This window comes from Chelonoidis abingdonii, chromosome 11, assembly GCF_003597395.2.
Source record: "Chelonoidis abingdonii isolate Lonesome George chromosome 11, CheloAbing_2.0, whole genome shotgun sequence".
Taxonomy (NCBI): Eukaryota; Metazoa; Chordata; order Testudines; family Testudinidae; genus Chelonoidis; species Chelonoidis abingdonii.
The window spans coordinates 26,925,479-26,951,160 of record NC_133779.1 but is presented as its reverse complement, the minus strand read 5'-3'; the positions used below and the strand labels follow the sequence as shown (position 1 = coordinate 26,951,160).

Sequence of the window (25,682 nt, the reverse complement as noted above, 5' to 3'; positions counted from 1 at the left end):
ATGTCCTGGGAGGGCACTGAAAGGAGTCTTATCTGCATGAAGTGTCCGCCTGATAGAGCGTGCTGGAAGAAAAAGATAGAGGACTGGAGATGCAGGTGGAACTCTGGCTGTTTAGAAGGGGGTTGAAGAGATGATGAGCACAACATGACGAGGCACAGCGGATAAGCTCAGACGTGCAGATGGAGCAGGACGCAAAGAATTCCTGAGAGAGGGGGCTGCTGAGGTGGAGCATAGTGGACGTGGAAGCATGTGACTAGGGAGAACCAGAGCAGAAGAAAAACGGCAGCGACGCGAGAAATAGACTTAGAACTAGTGTTGCTGGGTGGAAACATGAGAATGGAGCTCAGCAGTGCATCGCTGAAGGAGACGAGGGCGAAGGAAAAAGAGACGAGCAGCATAGTCCTGCGAACGGAGGGAGGAGTCAATGGAGGCCGACACGAGTATGAGCCCCAGGAGGATTTGGAGGGCGGATACGAAATGGAAGGACTGCGGGCCCAGCGGTGCAGGGATAGACGGAAGAATCACACTGTCACACAGGAAAAGGCAAGTCTACCGTGATTGAGAGCTCCTTACTGAGAAGAATAGACAGGCCTGTAACAAGACCTGAATGGGAAATAAGAAGGTGTGCTGTGTCTGCCGGGGGCTAAGATCAGAGTGGACCTGCAGCTGAAAAAGGATGCCTAGCCGGCGCAGTGGGGGAATAGAATCGTGATTTCCTTCCATGTGGGAACTGAATGATACGGCATAGTTACCGTTGGACTGTAACAAGGAAGAGACTATGGCCAGACTGGGAAGACGCTACAGAGAATAAGCACCAGGTGATTTCAGTGGATTCTGCCGTTCCTAGAGCAGGTCGAGCGAAGGAGCGAAAGATTCATGACGATTAACAGATGGCTCAGGCAGGGTGCTATAAGGAGGCCTTTGGATTGACGTCATTGGAAGGCATTTAACGGACAGACGATTTCTTCTCGGATGGACTTTCAACTTAATAAGGAGGGAAATAGACTTCTAGGATGGGGGCCTCGCCCGACTCATTAAGAGAGCTTAAACTAGGAAGTTGGGGAGATTGGTGGGAGATGTCCAGGAGATCTCCACGCCGAATTTGACCGCGGAGAGGAGTAAACAAATGGAGGGGATCCCTTTGTCGCAACAGGATCGCCCAAGAGGAACGGAGTCAAACTAGGAAACTAACAGGTGATGGGTGTAGAAGGTCTGTGCACAACGGGGTAAAGAATGTACACTGACGCCAAACGCCAAAACTTAAAAATGTCTGTACATAATGCCGAGGACCTAGGGAACAGATGGAGGAACTGGAGCTACTGGTGCAGGAAGTGAAACCGGATATTTAGGGAAACAGAAACCTGGTGGAATAGATAGCCAGTGGAGTACAGATATTGAAGGGCTATATGCTGTTTAGAAAACAGGAAAAAGGCAAAGGTGGTGAGTTTAGCATTGTACATCAAGGGATGAGCGTAACGTATGAAATAAGAAGTGATGGAATGGATAAGACAGAGGGCTGTCTGGGCCAAAAATCACACTGGGTAAAAAAGCAACTAGGCACCCCTGAGATAGTGTGGGTGTGCTACAGACCGCCGGGATCTGAATTTGGATATGGATAGAGACCTCTTTAATTCTTACGAAGTAAACACTAAGGGAAATGTGTAGATCCTGGGAGCTTCCAAACTTCCAGATAGACGGAGGACAAGTGCTTGCAAAGAATAATAGAGGTCAGAGTTTTCTGATGTGATGCAGAGGATTTCGTTCACCAAGATAGTTGAAGTTTTACCGAAAGAGGGATCCATTTTTGATTTGGTTTTTGGTGAGCAGTGAGGACCTCGTAGAAGAAATGGGGTAGGGACAACCTTGGTCGAGTTGATCATGAGCTGACTCAGTTCAAACTAGGATGGAAGGAGTAAACAAGGTAGATTGGGATTAGGCGTTTGACTTCTCGAAGCAATTTTAGAAGAGTTAAAGGAATTAGTTAGGGAAGTGGATTGGACTGAGAATTGTGGATATTTTAAAGGCGAGGGGAAGGGGAGGCCTGAATTACTTTAAGTCGCAGCTGCGGAAACTGTCGGAAGCTGCATCCAAGAAAGGGGGAAAAACCATGGGCAGGAGTTGTAGGCCGAGCGGATGAGCAAGCACTCAGAGAGGATTAGGAAAAAGCAGAAGCTTACAGGGAGTGGAAGAAAGGCGGGATTATAGCAAGGGAGCTCCTTGTGAGGTCAGAACATGTAGGGATAAAGTGAGGAAGGCCTAAAAGCGTGTCAAACTGGACCTTGAAAGGGAATTAAACCAATAGGTAACGGTTTAACCACATAAATAAGAAGAAAACAAAAGAAAGAAGAGTGGGCCCTAACACTGGGATGGATGAGGTTAAGGATAAACCTAGGCACGTCAATATCTAAATAAGTGACTTTGCCTCAGTCTTCTAATAAGACTAGTGAAGGAGTTTAGGATGATAGAGGAATGAATAACAGAATAGGATATGGAGGTGGATATTACCGCATCTGAGGTAAGGCAAACTATGAACAGCTTAATGCGACAAATCGGAGGCCTGGACAATCTCCATCCAAGGGATATTTAAGAACTGGCGCATGAAATTGCGGAGCCGTTAGCGAGAATTTTTAACACGGTAAACTCGGGGTCTGTACCGTACGACGGGAGAAATGCTAACATATTCCTATCTTTAGAAAGGGAAAAAGTGATTCGGGTAACTATGCCGTTAGTTGAGTCTGAGTATGTAAGTCTTGGAATCTCCTCTCTGTGGCTGGACCATGTACATGCCACAGCTTCCACATCCGGTCATCCTCAGTGTGTCTCTCCCTGCTGCCTCTGTCTCAGTCATGGCCTTCCAACTCTGTGCCTGGCAGTCCACACCACACGCTGCACTGCAGGCCCCCAACAAGCACTGGGCTGCTGGCAGACCCCTGCCCCCTCCCTTACCTGGCTTCTCGGCTTCTCTGCCCTAGTCTCCCCTGCGACCTCCCCCTGGAAACTCCCACTGAAACTCCCCTGTTAGCAGCTCTGGTTGCTGGCTTCTGTGCCGCTGCAGCTGTCTGTATTCCACATCCCGCCCTCCTTCCTCTCTGTTGGAGTTGTCTGGCAAGAAGGAAATGAGGGTGGGGGGAGCGCGCAGCTTCCCTTGTAGTGTGATATAGAGGCGCCACTCCAAGGATCGTAGCGGGGCTCCCCCACTTCGGGTACTGCTAAGGGAAGAACTTCCAGTACCGGTGCACGTGGTGAGCTCACACACCTACTGTGGAAAACAGCTGAGCAACACATATCCAAGAACGTCAGTTACGGAAACAGGTAACTGTCTTTTTTTTATTAATGATACTACTGACCAGGGATTTTTCACTGATATCTTCAATCTTCCCTTTTATTAATTGTCTGCATTTCTCTTACTGTGAATCTACTGATGTTACCTTTTATGTTGTGGTAGTCCCTAAAGGCCACAATCTGGTAAGGCCAAGTTATCCTAGGAACTGAACAGATGTAGTAAATGAGCGTCTGTGCCTCAAAGAGCTTAGTCTGAAAAACAAGAAAAAACAAATTGTTGAGACAAATGGTCTTTGGGGTATGCAGGGGAAACAAGATTATAATAGATGTATGCAGTTGTTAGCCAGTTAGTAGCAGTGATCACAACTTGTCACCTGCCTATCCTTTTATCAGGTAGTGGTTTTATGTATGCATTCACTCAGAGGTGAGTTTTGAAGAGGAATTTGAAGGAGGAAAGGTGATGGCATCACAGATTTTGATTGGGAGCTTTTCCTAAGGGTGGCCTGAGAAAAAAGCATGAAAGTGCTTGTTGAAGAAATAGGTGATGGAAGTTTACATCATCATTAGAACAGAAAAGGTGGGGTTCAGCCTGATGAGAGGAAATTTGTGGAGGAGTTTGAAAGTAAGGATGAGAAATTTTGTACTTGATGCAGTTGAAGTTGTGAAGCCCTTGGAGAGATGTCAAGAGTGGACGTTGATGCAGGTGGAGACCAAGAGCCAGGAAGATGATAGTAGTAGCAGCACTTCAAATAGATCTAAGAAGTTGAGATTGCAGTAGTGAAGGGGGCAAAGAAGAAAGTTCAGGTCTTGGGGATCTTCAGGAAGAAACAGTAAGATTTAAACATGGCCTGGATGTGTGGATCACTGGAGAGGTTCAAATCAAAGATGAAGCCAAAACTATGGCCTACAAGTAAGATGGGGGTGATGTCCACCATGACTGATAAAGGTGTGTGGGGGGGATGGGTTTGAGGGAAAAGTCAGACCATTTCAAGTTTCAGGTGAGGGCTAGGCACCACAAGGAGATTTAGTTTGGATGGAGGGAGATTTGCATACAGATATCAGTCAATGCCATGGTATGTGGCCAGTCAAAGAACTATGATGTGATTGGAATAACAGACTTGGTGGGGTAGCACTGTCATGGATGGGTATAAACTGTTCAGGAATGACAGGAAGGGTGGAGGAGTTGCACTGTATGTAAGAGAGCAGTATGACTACTCAGAGCTCCAGTATGAAACTGGAGAAAAGCCAGTTGAGAGTCTTTGGGTTAAGTTTAGAAGCGAGAGCAACAAGGGTGATGACATGGTGGGCATATGCTATAGACCGCCAGACCAGGAGTTTGAGGTAGAGGAGGCTTTCTTCAGACAATTCACTGAAGTTTCCAGAACACAGACCCTGGTTCTAATGAGGACTTCAGTCACAATGACATTGGCTGGGAGAGCAATACAGCAGTGCACAGACAATCCAGGAAGTTTTTGGAGAGTGTTGGGAACAAATTTCTGGTGCAACTACTGGAGGAACCAACCAGGGGCCATTCTTCTCTTGACCTGCTGCTTACAAACAGGGAAGAATTGGTAGGGGAAATAGAAGTGGGTGACAACCTGGGCATCAGTGACCATGAGATGGTTGAGTTCAGGATCCTCACAAAAAGAAGAAAGAAGACTAGCAAAATACGGACCCTGGACTTCAGAAAAGCACACTTTGACTCCCTTAGGGAACTCATGGGCAGAATCCCCTGGGAGGCTAATATGGGGGAGAAAGGAGTCCAGGAAAGCCGGCTGTATTTTAAAGAAGCCTTATTGAGGGCACAGAAACAAACCATCCCGATGTGCAGAAAGAATAGCAAATATGGCAGACAACCAGCTTGGCTTAACAGTGAAATCTTCAATGATCTTAAACACAAAAAGGAAGCTTACAACAAGTGGAAACTTGGACAGGTGACTAGGGAGGAGTATAAAAATATTGCTTGAGCATTCAGAGGAGTAATCAGGAAGGGCAAAACACAACTGGAGTTGCAGTTAGCAAGGGATGTGAAGGGTTTACAGGTATGTTAGCAACAAGAAAAAGGCCAGGGAAAATGTGGGACCCTTAATGAATGGGGTAGGCAACCTAAATGATCTGGAAAAAGCTGAAGTACTCAATGCTTTTTTTTGGCTCAGTCTTCACAGTCAAGGTCAGCTACCACACTGCTGCGCTTGGCAACACAGAATGGGGAGGTGGAGAGCAGCTCTCAGTGATGGAAGAACAGGTTAGGTCTATTTAGAAAAGCTGGACATGCACAAGTCCCTGGGTCCAGATCTAATGCAGCTGAGGGTGCTGAGGGAGTTGGCTGATGTGATTACAGAGCCATTGACCATTATCTTAGAAAACGTGTGGTGATTGGAGGAGGACAGTTGGAAAAAAGCAAATATAGTGACCATCTTTGAAAAAGGGAAGAAGGAGAACCGGAGGAACTATAGACCGCTTGGGGACCTACTGGCTAAGCAGCAGTTCTACAGAAAAGGACCTGAGGATTACAGGGTTGAGAAGCTGGATATGAGTCAACACTGTGCCCTTGTTGCCAGGAAGGCTAACGGCATATTGGGCTGCATTAGTAGGAGCGTTGCCAGCAGATCGAGGCAAATGATTATTCCCCTCTATTTGGCACTGGACTGGAGTATTGTGTCCAGTTTTGAGCCCCCCACTACAGAAGAGATGTGGACAAATTGGAGAGAGTCCAGCGGAGGGCAACGAAAAGTATCAGGGGTCTGGGGCACGTAACTTATGAGGAGAGGTTGACGGAACTGGACTTATTTTGGCTGCAGAAGAGAAGAGTGAGGGGGGATTTGATAGCAGTCTTCAAGTACCTGAAGGAGGGTTCCAAAGAGAATGGAGCTTGGCTGTTCTCAGTGGTGGCAGATGACAGAACAAGGAGTAATGGTCTCAAGTTGCAGTGAGGGAAGTCTAGGTTAGCTATTACGAAACACTGTTTCACTAGGAGTGTGGTGAAGCACTGGAATGGGTTAGTTAGGGATGTGGTGGAACCTCCATCCTTAGAGGTTTTTGAGGCTCACTTGATAAAGCTCTGACTGGGATGATTTAGATGGGGTTGGTCCTGCTTTGAGCAGGGGGTTGGACTAGATGACCTCCTGAGATCTCTTCCAACCCTAATCTTCTATAATTCAGTGTGGATGAGATCACTCAGAGATAGGGTATAGAGCAGTGGTCCCCAACCTTTTTGTGGCCAGTAGCACATTCACGTTTTCAGAAGAGTGTGACGGGCGCCAACAATTACTCACATACAGGACCGACTCCAGGCACCAGTGGAGCAAGCATGTGCCTGGGGCAGTACATGCTACGGGGCGGCATTCTGTCCATTCTGCAGAGTTGGAGCTTCTTTTTTTTTTTTGCGCAGTTGTGGGCGATGCAGAGAGAAGCCAGGAGAACAGAGAACACTGATGCCCGCAGCCTGCAGCCCCAGAGTACTCTGTCCCCAGCAGGTGCGGGGCCCCGGCTTCTCTCCCCTGCTGGGCACTAGGTGGGCCCCGTGCCTGCTGGAGACCAAGAACACTGGTGCCCGCAGCCTGCAGCCCCGGAGTTCTCGGTCCTCAGCAGGCGCGGGGCCGCGACTTCTCTCCGGCTTAAGCCGCAGCCCTGTGCCTGCCGGGGACCGAGAACACCGGCGCCTGCAGCCTGCAGCTCTGGAGAAGCCGGAGAGAAGCCATAGCCCCGTGCCTGCCAGGGACCGAGAACACAAGTGCCTGCAGCCCCAGAGTTCTCTGTTCCCGGCAGGCGTGGGGCTGTGGCTTCTCTCCCTTGCTGGGCGCTAGGCTGGCGCACATAAATGCCCAGGCGAGTGCAATGGCGCCCGTGGGCACTGCGTTGGGGACCACTGCTAGGAACAGTAGGAGAGAGGAGCTGAGGCATTACTATTAGCTTCCTTTATTTTCCACTTGTTATTTACATTTGGAATGTTTATTTTAGAACTGTAAGGGCTAAACATAATGGCCTTTTCAAGCCCTGAGTTTGTGGGTGTGGGTGGGGAGGGGATAGGTAAGGGTGGCAAAATGCTGTAATTCGTGACAATTTTGGGTGTGAATAAAGTGCTTCTCCACTTCTTCTTTCTTCCTAATTTCCTTGACTATTTCAAATTGGTGTTTTGGGTTTGGCAGTCTTTGTGTATTTAAAATAAAGCTTTGATTTTGAAAACTTAAACACCCCAATATCCTGACCATTCCTGAGCAAAACCTTATCTTTCAGATGAGATGTAAAATCAAAGTTTTGTCCTCTTACGGATCATTAACAATCCAATTCACTTTTCACAAAAGTAGAGATGTAATTTGTGTATTTACATTGTGCTTGCCTTCAGTAACCCTATTGTTTCAGTTGTCTATAGCATTCTTAACTTAATGTAATGTTCCTCTGTGCTATCAAACAGTTTCTGTGTTTCACTTGGAAGGTGGCTGTATTTCAGTGGTGGATGAAATGATCATATATTTATGTATCATCTGATGTTTGTGAAGGGCTTTGAATTCTAAAGGATGTAAGGTGCTGTTTAAATATGACATGGTAATGGTGGTAGTTTCTTATTAGATACACTTGGTCTAGAACAAGAGTTTGGCAACCTCTTCTCTTCTGTTGACTGCTTTGTAAGAGAGATCCAGCCGTGGATACATCTGACCTAAAAAATCTCAAATCTTTGCTTTGCTTGGGAAATTTTGTTGCTCTGTAGATGGAGAGCTGTGACACAGGAAAATTAAGTGATTTGACCAAGTCATTCAGGGAATCAGTGGCAGAGGTGGGAACAGAACCCAGATTTCCTTACTATAAGATCATTTTCCCTCTAGTAATGATGTAACATAATTTAATGTAAATTCAAAAATATACTCAAAGGAGAGACTATCTGCCACTGTGTTTTTCAGAGAATGCATTGATAGATGAACGCGCTAGTTTTGCAAATATTAATATATTACGTTTTAAAAACCAACAAATACTGCTCTTAAACTGCATGGCCTGTAACAGTGGAATAATCCATTATTTCCAGCAATTGTCTGTTTGCTAATTGTTTCTCTGAGTTGTTCCCACTGGGCAGGTAGAAGCTGTCAATCAAGGCTCAACAAAGGGAGAAACTAAACCCCAATAATCCTATGGTTGGGGATGTTGGGGCAAGCAGAAAAGCGGTTTTGGTTAAGGGGCACTGATAGTTTTGGCTGCCTTTTTAAAGTTTATGTGCTCCATCTGATGCTTATTTGATAGGGGACTAATTCAGTTACAGGTTCTTACCTGTTTTATGCTATCTTTCACTGGAGCAACGTCTTCTGCCAGATCACAAAAATTTTGAAGGTAAAAAAGGATTAGTAAATCCTGTCACTTGGACAACTACTCCATCATGTTGCAGCCTTGCATTGAAGGGACATTGTCTTTTTTGCTCCCAGTCCCCTGCAGAGCAAAAAGGGTTGTCGGATTCAGGCGAGGACCCACAGGGAGAGGCTGAGTGCCCCCACGGTGGTATGGGTCACACAGAATCAGCTGGTGAGCGCGACTTTGAGCTTCCTGCTCCCGCTGTTGCCTCAGTCAGTACTCTGATTCCTGCTTCTGAAGCCCAGCTTGCTCCTATTCAACAAGAACTGGCAGGGGTAAGTGCGAACCTACCAAGTACTTCTGCTGCTGAGGGGATTTAATTTTTTTAAAATTCTGTCCATTTCCCTAATAGGGTTAAGTGATTGCTGTTAACTTGAGGTAATAAGTCTCATTGTTAATAGTTTTCCCAGCTCCTGTATTACTTTTTCCAGAGCCAGTAGTTCAGTTGGTAGAAATAGATGTTCTTCTATAATGGGACCCTTTTAATAGGGAGAGTTTTAAGAGACCTGTCCTTTATCAAAATTTTCTTCAAAGGGTAGAAAGAGATGCAGTGATTCCAGGAGCAAGAATTCTCACAAGCCAGAAGGCGATGTGGGGTGGTGGTGGTGGTAGGGAGGGAGTTCACAATAATCTAAAAAGCAATGGAAGTAGCTATTGTCCAGTTCATCTTTGAAAGAAGAAGAGGATTTTTCTGACTCTAGGTCATAATTTTCCAATACAACAAAGGAAAAAGAGCTAAAGAGCTCTTGTTCCCCTGGATTCAAACAGGAGCATGTCATTCCTCCGTTTTAGAGGATGTAATTTAGAAGCTGAAAGAATTTCCTAATGCAAGCAAAAGAGTGAAACTGTAGATTTGGAAAAAAAAACTTTTTAAATTCAGTTCCCAAAGGTAGGTAAGGTTGTGACTTTGTTGGCTAAAGACTCTGATCCTTGCAGAGAAGGAGAGACTATTTTCAGAAAGATCAAATGGACAGACTGGTGTTACTATGTGTTCTGTCAAAGCTGTTACAGTATAGTGCTTGGAGACAAAGGACCAATCTGGACAAAACTTAAAAGTCCTTAATAAGAGAGAGTCTCTGTAAAGCCTTTTTATGGGATGCATCTGTGAAAATGCAGAGGGCTGTATGTTCAAATACAGTCGCTAAATGTCATTGGCTGAGACAATTGAAAGCTGATACCCAAATGAAATAGTTGCTAGTTTCCTCTAAATTGACCAGGAAAAGATTCTTTGGACAGCCTTTCAAAAAAGTGAAACCTAGAGAAAAGAAAATAAGAGATTGACAGGTGATAATGCTTTCTTAGAGTTCAAGTTCTTTATAAAATCTAAATAGTCCTATTGTCAGGCTAGTTAACCCAGAGTTTGAATAGATTCTGGACATGCAGGAACAGTCTTTGGAGAGATCATACAGGAGCGGCTTTCCAAGCGGACTCCGATGGCTAATTGTCCTTTGTGACTATCATCAGAGCTTTCAGAGAACCCTCAGGAGGATGGAAGCTATTTACTCACTTCTGTGGGGGAGAATGACATTCAGCAGTGGCCAATAATTGACTTCTGGAAGTAGGTTCTATCAGATACTCTCAGGATTCCTCTTGATTCCTAGAACAAGATACAATTAATCTCTTGCCTCAAAATATGCTACAGAACTCCTAGCTTTTTTCTGTGCATCTTGTGAGTGCTGATATCCATTAAATTCCTGGTTCCATCATAGGCTTTCAGAACATAATTCATCATTCATGTCCCCAGGAAGGCTAGTGAAGTAAGGCTAATTCTAGACCTGGAGGAATTGTAAGTAATGTTGATCTGGCGGTGCACCTAGCAGTACTGTTACCTGTAGAGAGAGACTGTCAGGGAAAAAGGCCCCTAGTCTATTATTCTTACTAACAACTACTAGTGTTAACAGGAGGCCTAAAAGGAAATTCCCTAACAACCCGACTAAAATCCAGACAGCCTGCTTCAATCATTATTTGATAAAAATAGACGTATGTACTAACGACATATTAATAAAGATAGAGAAGACGATTTATCAGCATATAAGCCATCTGGCCGGAATTGGGGAACTAGACACAGGTCACAAGGACCCCAAATAGGCCTGCGTAGCTTGCCAAATGAAAAACCGCAAGTAGGGGTATCTGAACAGTCAAGGCTGCCTGACTGTCAGGGGACTATCTGTACGGAAATGAAACACAGTACGCTTGCATTTTGAGGAGGTTATAGGAGTTTATGTATCAAATAAGGCAATTACTTAATTGTTTATGAAATATATGTCACATGAATAACCATAAAAGGTATAACAAATGATTTAATGAAAGATGCTAATTTGCGACTTGTAGCTATATAAGCTGAAGCATAATCATGTTCGGGAGGCCAGCCCATCCCTTGCATGGGAGAACACTGGCCTCCACTTGTGCACAGGTGTATACTCAATAAAGGTGCCTCAGGCTGTCTGATCAAAGTACAGAGGTGGTCTTCTTTTCCCCGACAATTTGGTGCCGTGACTCGGATCTCACAGGGGGCTACCTGGACCGGAGGACCGCGGACGACCCCTCCCAACCCCGGGCCCACTAGAGGTAAGAGACCTTTTGAAATCTCTATGAGGTTTGGTGGAGGTGAGGTCCGTAGGCTCTGATCTGGGTAAGTCACAAGCTGAAATCGAGCACGTTTGATATCAGACAAGCCAGACACCCTTCTAAGAATCCCGGAGACTCTAGAGTACAAAAGTGTCCCGCTGCCCGTACCCGATCCCGATCCCATCCCGATAGCCGGCTCCCTGGGAAACGACCCATCCGGTCCGGAGTGGGTGTAAAACCCAGGATTAGTGGTTAAAGTTTGGTGGCACCTGTGTGAGTGTATAAGGCTGAGCGGCCGGAGTGTGTGAAAGCTGTGGGAAGACGCCCCGAACCTCCTGCGAAGCGAAAGCTCGTGACCGGGAGTGTCTCAAAAGCAAGCCCCACAGCTGAGGTTGCAGAACTGTGCTGTACCTGTGATGCTTCCCCAGCAGATGAGCCTTGGTGCTTGGCTCTGAGACAGGGGAGGGCAAGGTGTGTTCTGTGTGGCTTCTTATGTTTGAAGATAGCGTTGAAGCAAAGGTTAAATGATGGGGGCTGAACAATCCAAAGGGATTCCTGCCCCACCAAAAGGTACTCCCGCCGCTTACATGTATGTGCACCGCGGTCCGTCATCGTGTAAATATATGCAAAAATGGAATCAATATACCAAAAATGATCCGAAGCTACAATTTCCTTTAGAGGGCAGTTTTGACCCTATTAAAATCGGACACCTTCGAGGTGCCCTTCTTGCCCATGCCGTACACCAGGGACAATTTGACACATACCTGGAATGGCATGATGAAACAGAGAAAAGACGCCAGGAATCGAAAGTTAGAAGCCTGAAAGATACCCAGGAAAAACTAAAAACTCAGTTAAAGGACACACAGGAAAAGTTAAAAAGCGCCAATGACATGTTAAATCCCGTACCAGCAACAGTTCCTTTGTGCCCCTCGACATCCTGCCCCCTTTCCAGTGGGAAAAAGCCAGCCCCATCGGCCCCACCGGAAGATTTAATTGATTTGTTTCTAGAATGCAGGCAATGGCCTCGCCCGGGGCCCCCCCTTATCGTTCACTGTCTGGCAGTTCGGATCCGGGAAGCAGTTCACAGGAAGCTTCTACAGCCTCCACTACCCCGAATGATTCTTCCCACTGCCAGACCTCTCCGGGGACCTCAATTGTTTCCTCTGGAGCCGACAGCAGTCTCCGTACGTCCCCAGAGTTGTCCCCTGAACAACAATTACAGGAGGTGCAGGCCTTTAGACAGGACTGCGACGCTGTCATAGCGAAACTCACTGGGGATCCTAGTGAGAGACCCGATTCATCAATAGACGACAGTATGCGTCGTTTATCAAATAGGTTCGCAGAAATAAAGGAGCTCTTAAAATCTCCAGAAATGAAAGACGACCTAGGTGCTATATACCAACACACCCGACAATGGGAACGGGAGCGAGAGCAAAAGACAAAGGAACAAGTACTGAACCCGCCAAAACTTATGTCTAAAATGTGGCAGCGTTTTAACATGGCTTGTGTACTCAAGCAGAGCACTGGGAGAGCACTGGGAGAGCTCTCTCCCAGCAGACTGAAAAACCTGCCTTCAAGAGGAGTGTAGCTCCCAGCGCAGGGAGTGCTGCCAGCTTTTTTGGCGCCCTAGGTGGCGGAAGGTCCCGCCCCCAAAATGGCGCCCCTGACAGAGGTGGCAGAAGGTCCTGCCCCCAAAATACCGCCGATGACCGGGGTGGCTGAAGATGCGGTCGCTGCCCCGCAAATGTTAGTGCTGTGGGCGGCCGCCTAGGTTGCCTAATGGGTTGCGCCGTCCCTGCCCAGCGCCGTTGCACTGTTTACACTGGCACATTACAGCGCTGAAATTTGCTGCGCTTGGGGGTGTTTTTTTCACACTCCTGAGCGAGAAAGTTGCTGCGGTGTAAAGTGCCAGTGTAGACAAGCCCTAAATTCTGCTTGTTTTGCCATGACCCTTTAACAATGATGTATGTAAACAAATATGGAATTTAAGGACACAATGGACAAATGAAGAAGTGACAGTGTTTATGTGCATTGAAGAGAATCTGCTCTCTTCAGGCCAGGCATTTTACAGGAGAAAGACACTCAGGTGAATTGACTGAGCAGAAAGATGATACAGAATGAATGGCATGTGCAGGGAAACATTAATGAATACCATTTTATTTGATTTACCACAAGTGACCACTAAAATGAAGTAATCCAAGGTTCTTTTCTTCATCAGGGAAGAAATTGAAGTGCTTTGTGTAGATGCCATTTTATATGACTGGCTGCTGCATCTCCTTTTTCCTCTAATTTCATGTATTGGTATGGAGAGACTTTTGAGTCACCATGATGGGGCCTTGCTAACAGAGAAGGCCATGGTCCTCAGTATTGTTTGTTGTTTATATGATACTATAAATGTTCATTGTGCTTTGCAAAACACAGAATAGGACACAGCCCGCAAAAAGCATAGTCTAACTTTTTGGTCTTAAAACAAATCCTCTCAGCCACTTATCAGTGGTAAATGGGAAGCCCCAGTTCTCTTCAGTTTTTGCAGAATTTCAGATTACTGTGTACAAGGGGTGAAAGAACTTTTATGCTTATGAAGATAATATTCCAGGTGTTGAATGTATATTAATGTTGTGTTGTCTTCCTGACTCTGTAAACACGTGACAGCCCACTGCCCCTGCAGCTGCTTCTGTTTACTAACCAGCAACAAAGTACAATTAAGATTCTGGGCAGCAATGAAACTGTAAATAAACTTGTCAATATGATGCTTCCATTTGAGAGAGCCTTTGGGGAGAAGGTTGGGGGAGAGGCTATAGTAGTGGAGAGATGCAGCAGCCAGGATGCTGTGAAGTAGGAGAGGAAAGCTCCTCACAGCAGGAAGGGGTGGAGTTTCATTTTTTATTTTTTTCAGACTTTTGCTAACTGGAGGCTAATGGAACAGTGAAGCCTTTAAGCACTGTCCAGTTTCAAAGATGACAAGGCATTCAGATGTACTGTCTGAGTCCTTTGAAAACTTTATCCTGGTCCCCATGTGGTCTTCAATTCCATAGGTGTAGAATTTGCTGTGGAATTCACCCTTTGCTACAGAATTGCTGTCAAGTATCTGAGGTTTAAATTAAAAGGCTTGTTTCTGGCCCTCACGTTTGTGAAGGAAACTTTGTTAATGTAACTGTGTAAACCAATGAAATGGTGTCTTCTGAGTTTGTAGGTAGCCTAAGACAATAGCTGTGAATTTTGCTAGTCATATCACTAGAGTGAAAGCTCTAAAATCTGAAGACTGCAATTGAAATGTCGACATTGATAACTGTGTCATTCATAATGGTAGCAAAAATATCCAGCTAATTTCACATGCCCGCGAACTGCTTCCTATGCCTCCAAAAGTGGCAACTATCCCTATCCCACTTGCCAAATGCTACAGCGTCTCCTTACAGCTTCTGCAATGCAGCTGTCTTGTCAGTACAGAAATCTTAGATATTGAAAACTTGCATTTGTGGAGAATGTAAAATAGACTTTGCCATCAAAATAAACAACATTAGGACACTACTGCATAGATTTTATTTATCATACTTAATTTTAAAACACTCATTCTCTAATTTAAATGAAACTGAGACAGAATTGAGTTTCAGCCTGCCATAGAGTACGTGGACTATATACAATTATCTGGCTATTGAAGTGAGATTCCTCAGTACCTTGACCACCTCAATCATATCGTGCTGTATTTGACAAAATGAGGAAATTGACTTCTCAAGTGTATTCTAAATATTAGATTAGATTCAGGCACTATTTTGGGGAGAGAGAGTACCTGATCCTAGGAATAGTCTTCAAGAACTATAAGAATGACTCAAAGTCTGGAAAACTCACCTTATGGTGAGAGACTTAAGAAGCTCAGTGTTTAATTTATTCAAGAGAAGATTAAGAGGTGACTTGATGATGGTCTCCATGAGGAAGATATTTCTGATTATAAGAGGGCTCTTCAATCTAACAGGAAAAAAGGTCCAGTTGGTGGAGGCTGAAAGTAGACAAATTTACACTAGAAATAAGATGTTAATTACCATTTGTTGTTGAAAATATATCATGAAATGATTTATCTAGGGACATGGTGGGTTCTCCATCATTTAGTCTTTAAGACTGGATGTCTTTCTTAAAAGGAAAGTTTTGGGCTTGATGCAGAAATTACAGAGTGAGGTTCTGTGGCCTGTGTTATGCAGGAAATCAGTTTAGATGATCATAATGGTCCCTTCTGGCTTTACACCATGGAAGACTGATTCCTGAGTTGTAGAAATTCAGTGAGTCTAACTGTTGGCACACTTAGAGCAGAAACTTTAGTAATGATGATACCTTAAATTACCTTTAAATAAATATTAGGTTAATGTTGCAAAGTCAAGCACTCAGAAGATGAGAAATGCCAGAACTGACGTGGTCTGTGCAATCTTAGTTTGTCCTCCTTTTGCATATGCATTTTGATAGTCTCTGATTACATAGTATACTGTCCCATTTCCCTCCCTGATCTCTGTCTGACCCAGTTGGTTACAAGTTCTCCTCCCTAGGCTTCTGACCCAATCTGGGTCCTCCTTGACCCGGTCTTCCCCGTCCATTTTCTTCAGTGGCTCCCAGACCTAGTTTCTTTGCCAAGCCATTTCTAGTTGCTGCCAGCTGCTAGCATTCAGTCCCAGTCTCTATCCCTGCAGGCTCCTTGTCCCAGTCTGTTCCCTAGTCCTCCTCTGTACTGCCTTAGGTCCAGCTGTTGTCCCCTCTGCATTCAAATCACGTTTTCCTCCTCCATGCTAACTGGGTGTCAGCAGGGAAGACATGGAGAGCACAGGAGAAACTGGTTCCCTGCTTTGTGTTCTGGTGTCTGGTCTGGCCCCAGCTCCGAGCAGCCATTGCAGGGAAAGTCCAGCTTTGCCTCTATAGCCTAGTGCTGGAGGATGCTCACTCATTTTGTGAGGATGGTTAGGGGGTCTATTGCAGGCACAGATACTAACTCAGCACTAAGAGCTGTGAAAGGCTCACACGTGCTCAGTGAGGACACACTCGGTGATTTTTAGCTGTTAAGCTCTAACAAGTCTCTACTGAGCATGTGCAAGCTGGGATTTTTTAAAAATTTGGGTGAATTTTTATAGAGGGTGGCGAAAGGCACATTGCTGACACGCAGCTTACCAATTTCAAGTCCTTGCTCCAAAGCATGGGGGCTCTAAAGTTTTCCAAAGAAAGGGAGTGACCAGAAATTTAGCAGCAGAAAAAAGTATTTTTCTCTAGCTTTGTTCTTGGAAATGGCTAACTGTTTTGCCTGAAATTTTGCAGAACAATTCAGCATGAGGCAGACACCCAGAATTGAAAATTTCAGCCCAAATAGTTAGTTTGGCAAAGTTATAGGCAACTGAAAAAAGAGTCTTATAATGGGAAGTGTCATGCAACTTTAAGCAGTGATGCCAGCACGACCCATAATAAAGGATTCCAAAATGCGTAAGCAGGTTCTTTTTCAGGATCATTTCATCCACCGCTAAGATACAGCAGTTTTTTAACAGTGCACAGCAACACTACTTAACAGTTTGAGATAAGAAGGGAATCATACTACTACTTCGAGTGCTTGTTCATATCGATTCCAGTTAAGTACGTGCACGCACGATCGTCGGAAGATTTTTACCCTAGCATCTCTTGGTGGGTCGGCTGAGGCACCCCCTGGAGTGGCGCCCTTATGGCGCCGGATATATGTCCCTGCCGACCCAGTGCCCCCTCAGTTCCTTTTTACCGCCCATGACAGTTGTTGGAACTATGGAGTGCGGCATAGCTGATCTCCACCTCCTTAGCTCTTTACTTGTACTGTAGATAGTTGTTTAGTGTAGTTAATAGTTATTATCAGTTATAGTGTAGTTAATGGTAAGTTTTGTACGTAGTGTAGATAGTACTTGGAGGAAATGGGGTTTATCCCCTTCCCTCCTCCCCGGTACCAGGACCCATGCCCAGGTCTCCGAGTTTCAAGCCTTGCTTGCCCTGTCTCAAGCTGATGCCTATGGGAGACCCCCATGACACCTGCTTGAAGTGCCTGGGGGAATCCCATCAACCAGGTAAGTGTCACATTTGTAAGGCTTTCAAGCCTTGAACAAAAAAGGAGCGTGACTTTCGTTTAATACAGCTCCGCCTGGAAGCGGCACTTAGCCTGGTGCCTTCAATACCGTGCGCAGACCAGACGCCGTCGGTCTGAAGAGCGCCTCTGGCACTGGAACGACCCGGCACCAGCAAAGACTCTCAGCACTGGACGACTCCGGCACTAGTACAGGCGCCACATCTCTTGCTGTTTCTGTGGCCCAAGAAGCAGCACAAACCACCTGTTGCTCCTGTTCAGTTGCAGGTGCCGCCTGTGCCCCCATTGGAGCAACAACCCGGGCCAGACAGCCCCGTGAAGGCTCCAAGTCCGGCACCATTGATTCCGGCGCCGCAAGGCTGTCTACTCCAGAGACCTTCTCCACTGCTCGCGACCTGATTGCGCTGACTGAGCCTGGACCATCTCGCCCTTCGGCACTGCTGGTGTGGACTGTTCCATCCATATGGAAACCCGCCTTCATGCGACCCTCCTCACAGAATGAGACAACTCAGCACCGATCTCGGTCCTGGTCCAGGTCGTGGCCCTGATCCCGCTGATGGTCCTGGATTCAGCACTGCTCGCAGTCCCAGCACCGATCCCCATCTTGGCGCCAGTGGTACTTGAGTTGCCACTCTGCCTCACATAGGTCTCCCTCTCGGTATGATCGGTACCGATTCAGCTCTTGGCACTGGTCCTGGCACCAATTGTCTCGCAGCCGATTCCGGCACCACCTGGACCGTAGGTGGTCATCGAGATCTAGATCGACCTCCAACACCGTTATGACCGTCGGTCCCGATCCGGATCATGGTGCTGCCCGAGATCCTGGCACCGGTCTCTAGCTCCCAGGCGTGGAGTGACAGAGTGGAATGGTGCAACGCTGCATGTGCGTTTGGCTCCGCCTTGGTCTTCACGACCAAATTCAACGTCATCCCAAGCAGGGAGTGGCTACTGCATCCAGGGCCATGACGCTGATGGTGCTAGCCAGGGTCAAGACGAAAGACAGGATTCTGACCAGGCACCTCCACAGTGGTCCTTCTGGACTCCTTGGGCATACCACCAAGCCCAAGGTGTCCCCTCAGGTGCTTCTCGATCTGCCCATTTGGAGCCTCGGATGTATGAGACCATTGTGAGCTGCCCTCCCTCGGTAGTCTCGGAGGCAACTGCCCTGCCATCAGATCAGGCCCATGCCACTAGCGTGGGTGGACCTAGGGCAACTGGGCCCTCCTCAACCAGACCTTCCCCAGGATCTGCTACTCCCAGGGTTGTCGTCCTCACCCTCACCTGACGAGGCCATAGCAGGCATGTCCTCCTCTGGTCCACCGTCTATAGATCTTTGTGCACATCAGGAATGGCTACGTAGGGTGGCACAGAACATGAGCCTCCAGGTGGAGGAGGTGGTGGGAAGTTGAGGATCTGGTGGTGGACATTTTATCAGCCGATGCCCCTACACGTGTAGCCCTACCTTTCATTCGGACCTTCCAGGCTAATGCCAATATGATCTAACAATCCCCAGCGTCTATCACTCCCACGGCTGGAGGGGTGGAGAGGAAATACATGGTGCTCTCTAAGGACTATAAATATTTGTGTGTTCACCCCCAACCTTGCTCCCTCATGGTACAGTTTGTAAACGAGAGGGAGAGACACGGCCAGCAACCTCCAGCCCCTAAGTCCAAGGACACTAGGTGCCTGGATTTATTCGAGTGCAAGATTTATTTAGCTAGTGGCCTACAGCTCAGGATAGCTAACAAGCAGGCCCTCCTGAGCTGTTATAACACCTGGAGCTTGATGGGGAAATTCGAGGAAATGGTTCTCCAGGAGTCCAGGAAGGAATTTGGAGCCTTGCTAGAAGAGGGCAAGAAAGTGGCGAGGACGTCCCTGCAGGTGTCTTTAGATGCGGCGCACTCAGCAGCTAGGACTCTAGCCTTGGGCGTGGCTATGCACCTCATTTCATGGCTACAAGTGTCCAGTCTTCCACCAGAGCTGCAGCAGACTATTCAAAACCTGCCCTTTGATGACCAGGGGCTATTCTCAGATAAAACTGATCCCAGACTTCAAAGTCTGAAGGACAGCAGGGCCATCGTGCGCTCATTGGGCATGCATACCCTGGTGACGCAACGTAGGTCCTTCCGGCCCCAACTGCAGCGCCCCTACCTTAACCCTTGATCGTGGCAAGACTTCGCTAGAAGATGTGGCCATGGTAATAGGAGGAGACAATCTGGTCCTCAGTCAGGTCAGGATCAGGGCCCCCCAAAACCATCAGTGGGGCCCAAGCAAAACTTTTGAAGGTGCTCCTGAGGACAGAGCACCAGTCTCCTTGCAGGATCCTCTCCCACCTTTCTCCAACCGCCTCTTGTATTTCCTCCCTGTGTGGTCCTGCATAATGTCAGATCGCTGGGTCGTATGCATGGTGGAAACTGGATACCATCTTCAGTTTGTCTCCCCCGCCGCCCTCCCTCCCCGTCCCTCTTCAGGGACCTCTCTCATGAGCAACTCCTCTTACAGGAGGTACAGGTGCTCCTGGCCATTGATAGAAGAGGTCCCAAAGGATTTGAGGGGCAGGCTTTTTACCTCCATTACTTCCTAATCCCCAAGGCAAAGGGGGGACTACAGCCCATTCTGGACCTGCGCGGACTCAACAAATTCATGGCAAAGTTGAAGTTCCACATGGTATCCCTGGGAACCACTACCCCTTCCCTGATCATGGAGACTGGTATGCCACCCTCAACATGAAGGACGCGTACTTCCACATAGCAATTTACCTGCCGCACAGGCAATTCCTTCCCTTTGTGGTCAACCAGCAGCATTTCCAATTTACCATCCTTCCCTTTGTCCTGTCCACAGCACCAAGAGTCTTCACAAAGTGTATGGCTGTCGTAGCGGCCTCGCTCCGCCGACATCAGATACAAATGTTCCCGTACCTCGACGACTGGCTCATTTGGGGTTGTTCCGAGCTACAGGTGCGATCTCATGTTCACTTCGTCATGAGCTTGTTCAGGCAACTGAGTCTGCTGCTCAACACCGAAAAGTCCACTTTAGAGCCAACCCAGAGAATAGACTTCATTGGGACGATCCTGGACTTGAATCTCACTAGGGCTTGCTTACCGCAGGCCCGCTTCCAGTCCATGATGACCATTATTCATGGCCTCCAAAGCTTCCCGACCTCGACAGCATGCATGTGATTCAGTCTTCTGGGCCACGTGGCCTCGTGCACTTTCGTGACCAAACATGTCAGACTACACCTCCGTCCACTTCAGACCTGGCTCTCGTCAGTGTACCGTCCAGGCCGAGACAGTTTGGATACAATACTCATGGTGCCAACGGAGGTCTTATCCTCTCTGGGTTGGTGGCTAAACCCCAGCTTGGTTTGTGGGGGAATGCCATTCCATGCTCCACAGCCCTCTCTAGTCCTGACCACGGACGCGTCATCTCTGGGCTGGGGGGCACACCTTGCGGGCCTTTGCGCACAGGGTCTTTCATCTGCACAAGAAATAACCCTACACATCAACGTAAGGGAACTGAGAGCAGTATGCCTGGCGTGTCAGGTATTGTGCAAACACCTTCAGGGCTGTTGTGTTACAATCTTCACAGACAACACAACGGCCATGTTTTACATCAACAAGCAAGGTGGAGCACGGTTCTCCCTCCTTTGTCAGGAAGCCATACATCTCTGGGAATTTTGCATAGCCCACTCATTTGACCTGATGACGTCATTTCTCCCAGGAGTCCAGAACATATTGACAGATTGCCTCAGCAGGTCCTTCCTAACTCACGAGTGGTCGATTCACCCAGACGTTATCCCTTCTGTTTTCCAGAAGTGGGGGTTTCCCCACATAGACCTCTTCGCCTCCCGCGAGAATCAGAAGCACTAGGTGTTCTGCTCTCTCCAGGGACGCAGCCCGGGCTCCCTGTCAGATGGCTTCCTGATACCGTGGAAAGACCACCTGCTCTATGCCTTTTCTGCGTTCCCATTGGTCCACAAGGTCCTTCTCAAGTTACGCAGAAACAAGGCCTGCATACCATCCCAGAGTGTCTCTGGTCTCTGAAGCAGCACGGCCTAGTGGTCTCATCCATCAAGGTACACCTAGCAGCAATTTCAGCCTTCCACTCTGGTGAGAACGGGCGCTCAGTCTTCTCTAATCCTACGGTCGGCAGGTTTTTCAAGGGTTTGGCTCGTTTGTGCCCGCAGGTTCGTCATCCGGCCCCTACGTGGGACCTCAGTCTGGTCCTATCCAGGCTCATGGGTGCCCCCTTTGAGCTGATGACCACCTGCTCACTTCTGTACCTTTCCTGGAAGACAGCTTTCCTCATCGGTATTACATCGATGAGGCGCGTGTCGGAACTTTGGGCCCTCACAGCGGACCCACTGTATATGGTGTTCCATAATGACAAGGTACAGCTGCGACCACATCCCACCTTCCTTCCTAAGGTGGTGTCTGTCTTCCATGTCAACCAAGACATCTTCCTCTCGGTCTTCTTTCCAAAGCCGCACGCTTCACGATGAGAGCAACAGCTACGTTCCCTAGATGTTCGTAGGGCTCTCGTCTTTTACATCAAATGAACAAAACCTTTTAGAAAGACGTCCAAGCTGTTTGTAGCTGTGGCAGACCGGATGAAGGGTCTCCCGGTGTGCTCACAGCGAATCTCTTCTTGGATTATATATCGTGCATCCGTGCGTGCTATGAATTGGCTCGTGTCCCAGCTACCCACCTCACTGCCCGTTCTGTTTGGGTTCAAGCTTCGTCCACTGCCTTTCTGGCTCATGTACCCATCCAGGAGATCTGTAGGGCAGTGACTTGGTCATCCGTGCACACCTTTGCTTCCCACTGTGCCATAGTGCAACAGTCCAGGGATGATGCTGCATTTGGTTCAGTGGTCCTTCACTCTGCGACATCTCACTTGGTAAGGCTTGGGAGTCACCTAATTGGAATCGATATGAGCAAGCAGTTGAAGAAGAAAAGACGGTTACTCACCTTTGTAACTGTTGTTTTTCAAGATGTTGCTCATATCCATTCCAAACCCATTCTCCTTCCACACTGTCGGAGTAACCAGCAAGAAGGAACTGAGGGGGCGCTGGGTTGGCAGGGGGATGTATCCGGCGCTATAAGGCTGCCGCTCCAGGGGGCTCCTCAGCTGACCCACCCAGTGTTGTTAGGGTAAAAATCTTCTGACAAGCGTGCACACAGCGCGTGCACACCTAATTGGAATAGATATGAGCAACGCATCTCGAAGAACAACAGTTACAAACATGAGTAACCGTCTTTTCCTCCAGCTAGAGGAAAATTTTTAAGCAGGCTGAATTTAGTTACCCAAGTTGAATTTTTCTTATGCTCATCTTATTTTCTCACACTTGTATGATTTTGTTGCACTGCTAATTATATCTTAGTTGTTAGGGTTAGTGGAAATTGCTGATACTTAACATAGGTTTGCTAACATAAATTACAGCTTGGAAAGTTTTTCAGTCTAGAATTATTGGTAGTTGGTGCTTTCCTGTCTGAACCCTGATTGACAGCTCTGAACTATCTCTGGATTCTGGTGCGGGGGAGAAACTCAGGCATTCATATCAATGGGCATGCTAAGTAGGAAAAAAAATTAGCAAATGAGAGATTTTCCTTTTTTCTGTTGCTTGCAACCACTGTCTTTTTAAATGATATTGGCAGCATCAGCAGCCACTAGCAAATTTGGCATGCATACTTTTTATCTTGACTTAATCTGCAAAGGTTTTGGTCTAAGATATGTAGAATTCATTCTGAGGCAATGGATATATAGCACTTTCCTCTGCATAGATGTCTGAATAGGGCCCTACCAAATTCACTGTCCATTTTGATCAATTTCACGGCCAGAGGGTTTTTTAATTGATCAGCTTCACATTTTCAGATGTTTGCATCTGAAATTTCACAGTGTTGTAACAGTTGGAGCTCCCAACTCAAAAGGTACCTAGAGGTGGGTCTGATTCCTCCCACCAGACCCCGAGCAGCCATGCAGAGGAAGGGCAAGTCCTGTCCCTCCCAGCCCGGCAGGGACTTGCAGCTAGGGGCCCTGGCTGGGACACTCCCAGCAGCATGCGAGAGATCAGAATTTCATGGAGAAGGGCATATTTCAGGGTCTATTACATGTTTTTCAGAGCCGTGAAATTGGTAGGGCCCTACTGCTGAGGCTTCCTAGTATTGATACACTTCACTGACAGAATGTAGCATTTGAGCACTGTTTTATTCATGCTTGCTTGGGATAACCTGCATAACTCACAAATGACAAGGACTTCAATGTGTAATGTGGTCATTCAAGCCAATAAAATGTTTTGACCACACCACATTGTGTTTTCTGATCTCCCATGTGTCTGAACAGCCCTTCAAACTACAATATGTATAATATTATCATTGGAACAATAACTTTGTAAGGAAATTATCATGGAGCCTTTGAAGTCAGTGGAAGGATTCCCATTGATTTAAAGGGACTCTATCAACCTGCTTATGTGTTGGTTTGCGATTACATGATAGTAAAAACATATGTTAAACATTCTCTTCTCTTGCTATATTAAAGCTTCACACTAAAGGGGAACTCCTTTAAATCACTGGTGATAAAGGGAAAATATAAAAAGGGTCACGTGCACATACACTTGAAGAGCATCTCCTTATTTCCATCTAATTTCTTTCAGCTACAGATTTAGCAGTAGGTTCAAATTACAGCATAGCAGATTTAGATTAAATCTCAGGAAAAACTTCCTAACTGTAAGGACAGTAGGAAATGGAACAGCCTGCCTCGGAAGGTTGTAGAAGCTCCTTTGCTGGAGGTTCTTCTTTTCCACAGTATGTGTGCATGCTTGCCACGTGCGCTGGCGCCGGAAGTTTTTCCCTCAGCGGTACCCATATGGGGAGCGCTGCTGCGACTCCTGGAGTGGCGCCACTATGCTTCCTAACCCCTCAGTTCCTTCTTGCCACCAGCGATGATTCATTGGAACTACTTGTTCCAGCTTTGCTGCAGTTCATCCCAAATCTTGTCTTGTTCAGTAGTACCTGTTTCAGTTAGTCTGTTAAAAGTTCTAGTTTAGCTAGTTAGAGTTTGGGCTGGAGCATGCCCCGGGGTTTAAATTGTACGAGTCTTGTAGGTGTTGGATGCCCAGAAGTGACCCGCACACTGAGTGTCTCTGCTGCCTGGGCAAATCCCATATCGGCAACTGCTGTAAAATCTACAGGTCCTACAAACCCAGGACAAAAAAAGAGAGAGACATTAGACTTCGGGCCCTTCCAATGGAGTCGGCACTGGCTCCCACCCTGGTGCACTGAGCAGAATCAGCACTGGGCACTTTGTCGTCGGCACGTGGCGATCCCCAGGCACCTTCCAGTGACCGGCACTGCTCCCTGTTGAAAAAGCAGAGGAAGGCCTCGTCATCTCAGAAGCTTCTAGAGAAGGCACAGGGAGAGGCTAGACCCACGTCAGGCAGCTTCTGTTCCCCCCTGGGCTCTAGACTCAGGTCGAGCGGAGCAGCCTGATTCCATCAACTCAGACCTCTCTGGCTGAAGTCCGGATGCCTTTGACACCGGAGGCCTTGCGGGAGGCCAAAGATATTATGATTCTGCAGGTGCCTGGGGCACTGCTGGCATCCGGACCCCACTCTAGAGGCAAACCACCCCTGGGATCTCGGCAGCCGACGCCGACTCGACACAGATCCCGATCAGGGGACCGCTCTCGGGCTTGTTCATCACCCAGTGTTCTGTCAAGGCACAGCCCCCAGTCTCTGCTCCCATTGCCCTCCTGGCTGTCTGGTCGAGTACCGTTGGATGGCCACGCCGAATACAGAGTATCAGCAGGACAGGCACCAACGCCACACGCACTCCCACTCTAGGAGGAGCTACAGGAGCCGCTCCCGACTTGGCCACCGTTGCCAGTCAAGCTCTGACTCTCGCGCGTCGAGGCACCGAGCTTGCGACTCCCGGTGCAGATTGCCAGCTCCACGTCGTCATCGTTCCAGGCATCAAAGTGTCTCAACTGGTAGCAGCTCAAGGCGGCACCGTTCCTTGATGCTGGAGCCCAGATACCGTGGCAGACAACGTGCTTGGCACCACCGCGCCTACCGTTTGCACAGCACCAACAGGTCATTGGCAACCCTGACCTCGTCCCGCATGCAGCGCCCTATGACCCAGCTGGGCCAACCCGACCAGCTGGTGCCGCTGGCACTGCACTAGAGCCAATGGCAGGGGCCCCCATAGCAGGGCCAGTAGTGCCAGTGGATCCCCTGGCCCTCCTTGCACGTCCAGCAAGGCCCTCGATCGATAGTGGGAACATCGGAGGCTCCGTTCCCTATCCAGACCTCTGAGGAATACATTGGCGTGTCATGGCTCCTTGGCACCACAAGAGGAGTCCGACCAAGGGGAGGATCCCGTGGCACCGGCCGGCGTGCAGAACCCGGAACCGGCCCCCCTCCCCCGCA

General features: G+C 47.7%; 1 protein-coding gene and 1 long non-coding RNA gene across 10 annotated transcripts in view; one reads left to right on the top strand and one right to left on the bottom strand.

Annotated features, from left to right (window-relative positions):
* The window catches only part of RANBP3 (RAN binding protein 3), a 245,503-nt gene that overhangs the window by 55,688 nt on the left and 164,133 nt on the right, over positions 1 to 25,682 (top strand). For 5 of the 9 annotated variants that reach the window (XM_032773816.2, XM_032773809.2, XM_032773800.2 and 2 more), the window contains one exon: positions 8,694 to 8,894. The exons of the other annotated variants lie outside the window; for them this stretch is intronic. In XM_032773816.2, coding sequence (XP_032629707.1) covers positions 8,694 to 8,894 — 201 coding nt within the window. The remainder of the gene's footprint in view (positions 1 to 8,693; positions 8,895 to 25,682) is intronic. 9 annotated transcript variants of the gene reach the window in all.
* LOC142047451 (uncharacterized) overlaps positions 1 to 25,682 on the bottom strand; it is a 390,762-nt gene that overhangs the window by 260,903 nt on the left and 104,177 nt on the right. The gene's annotated exons all lie outside the window — the stretch shown is intronic.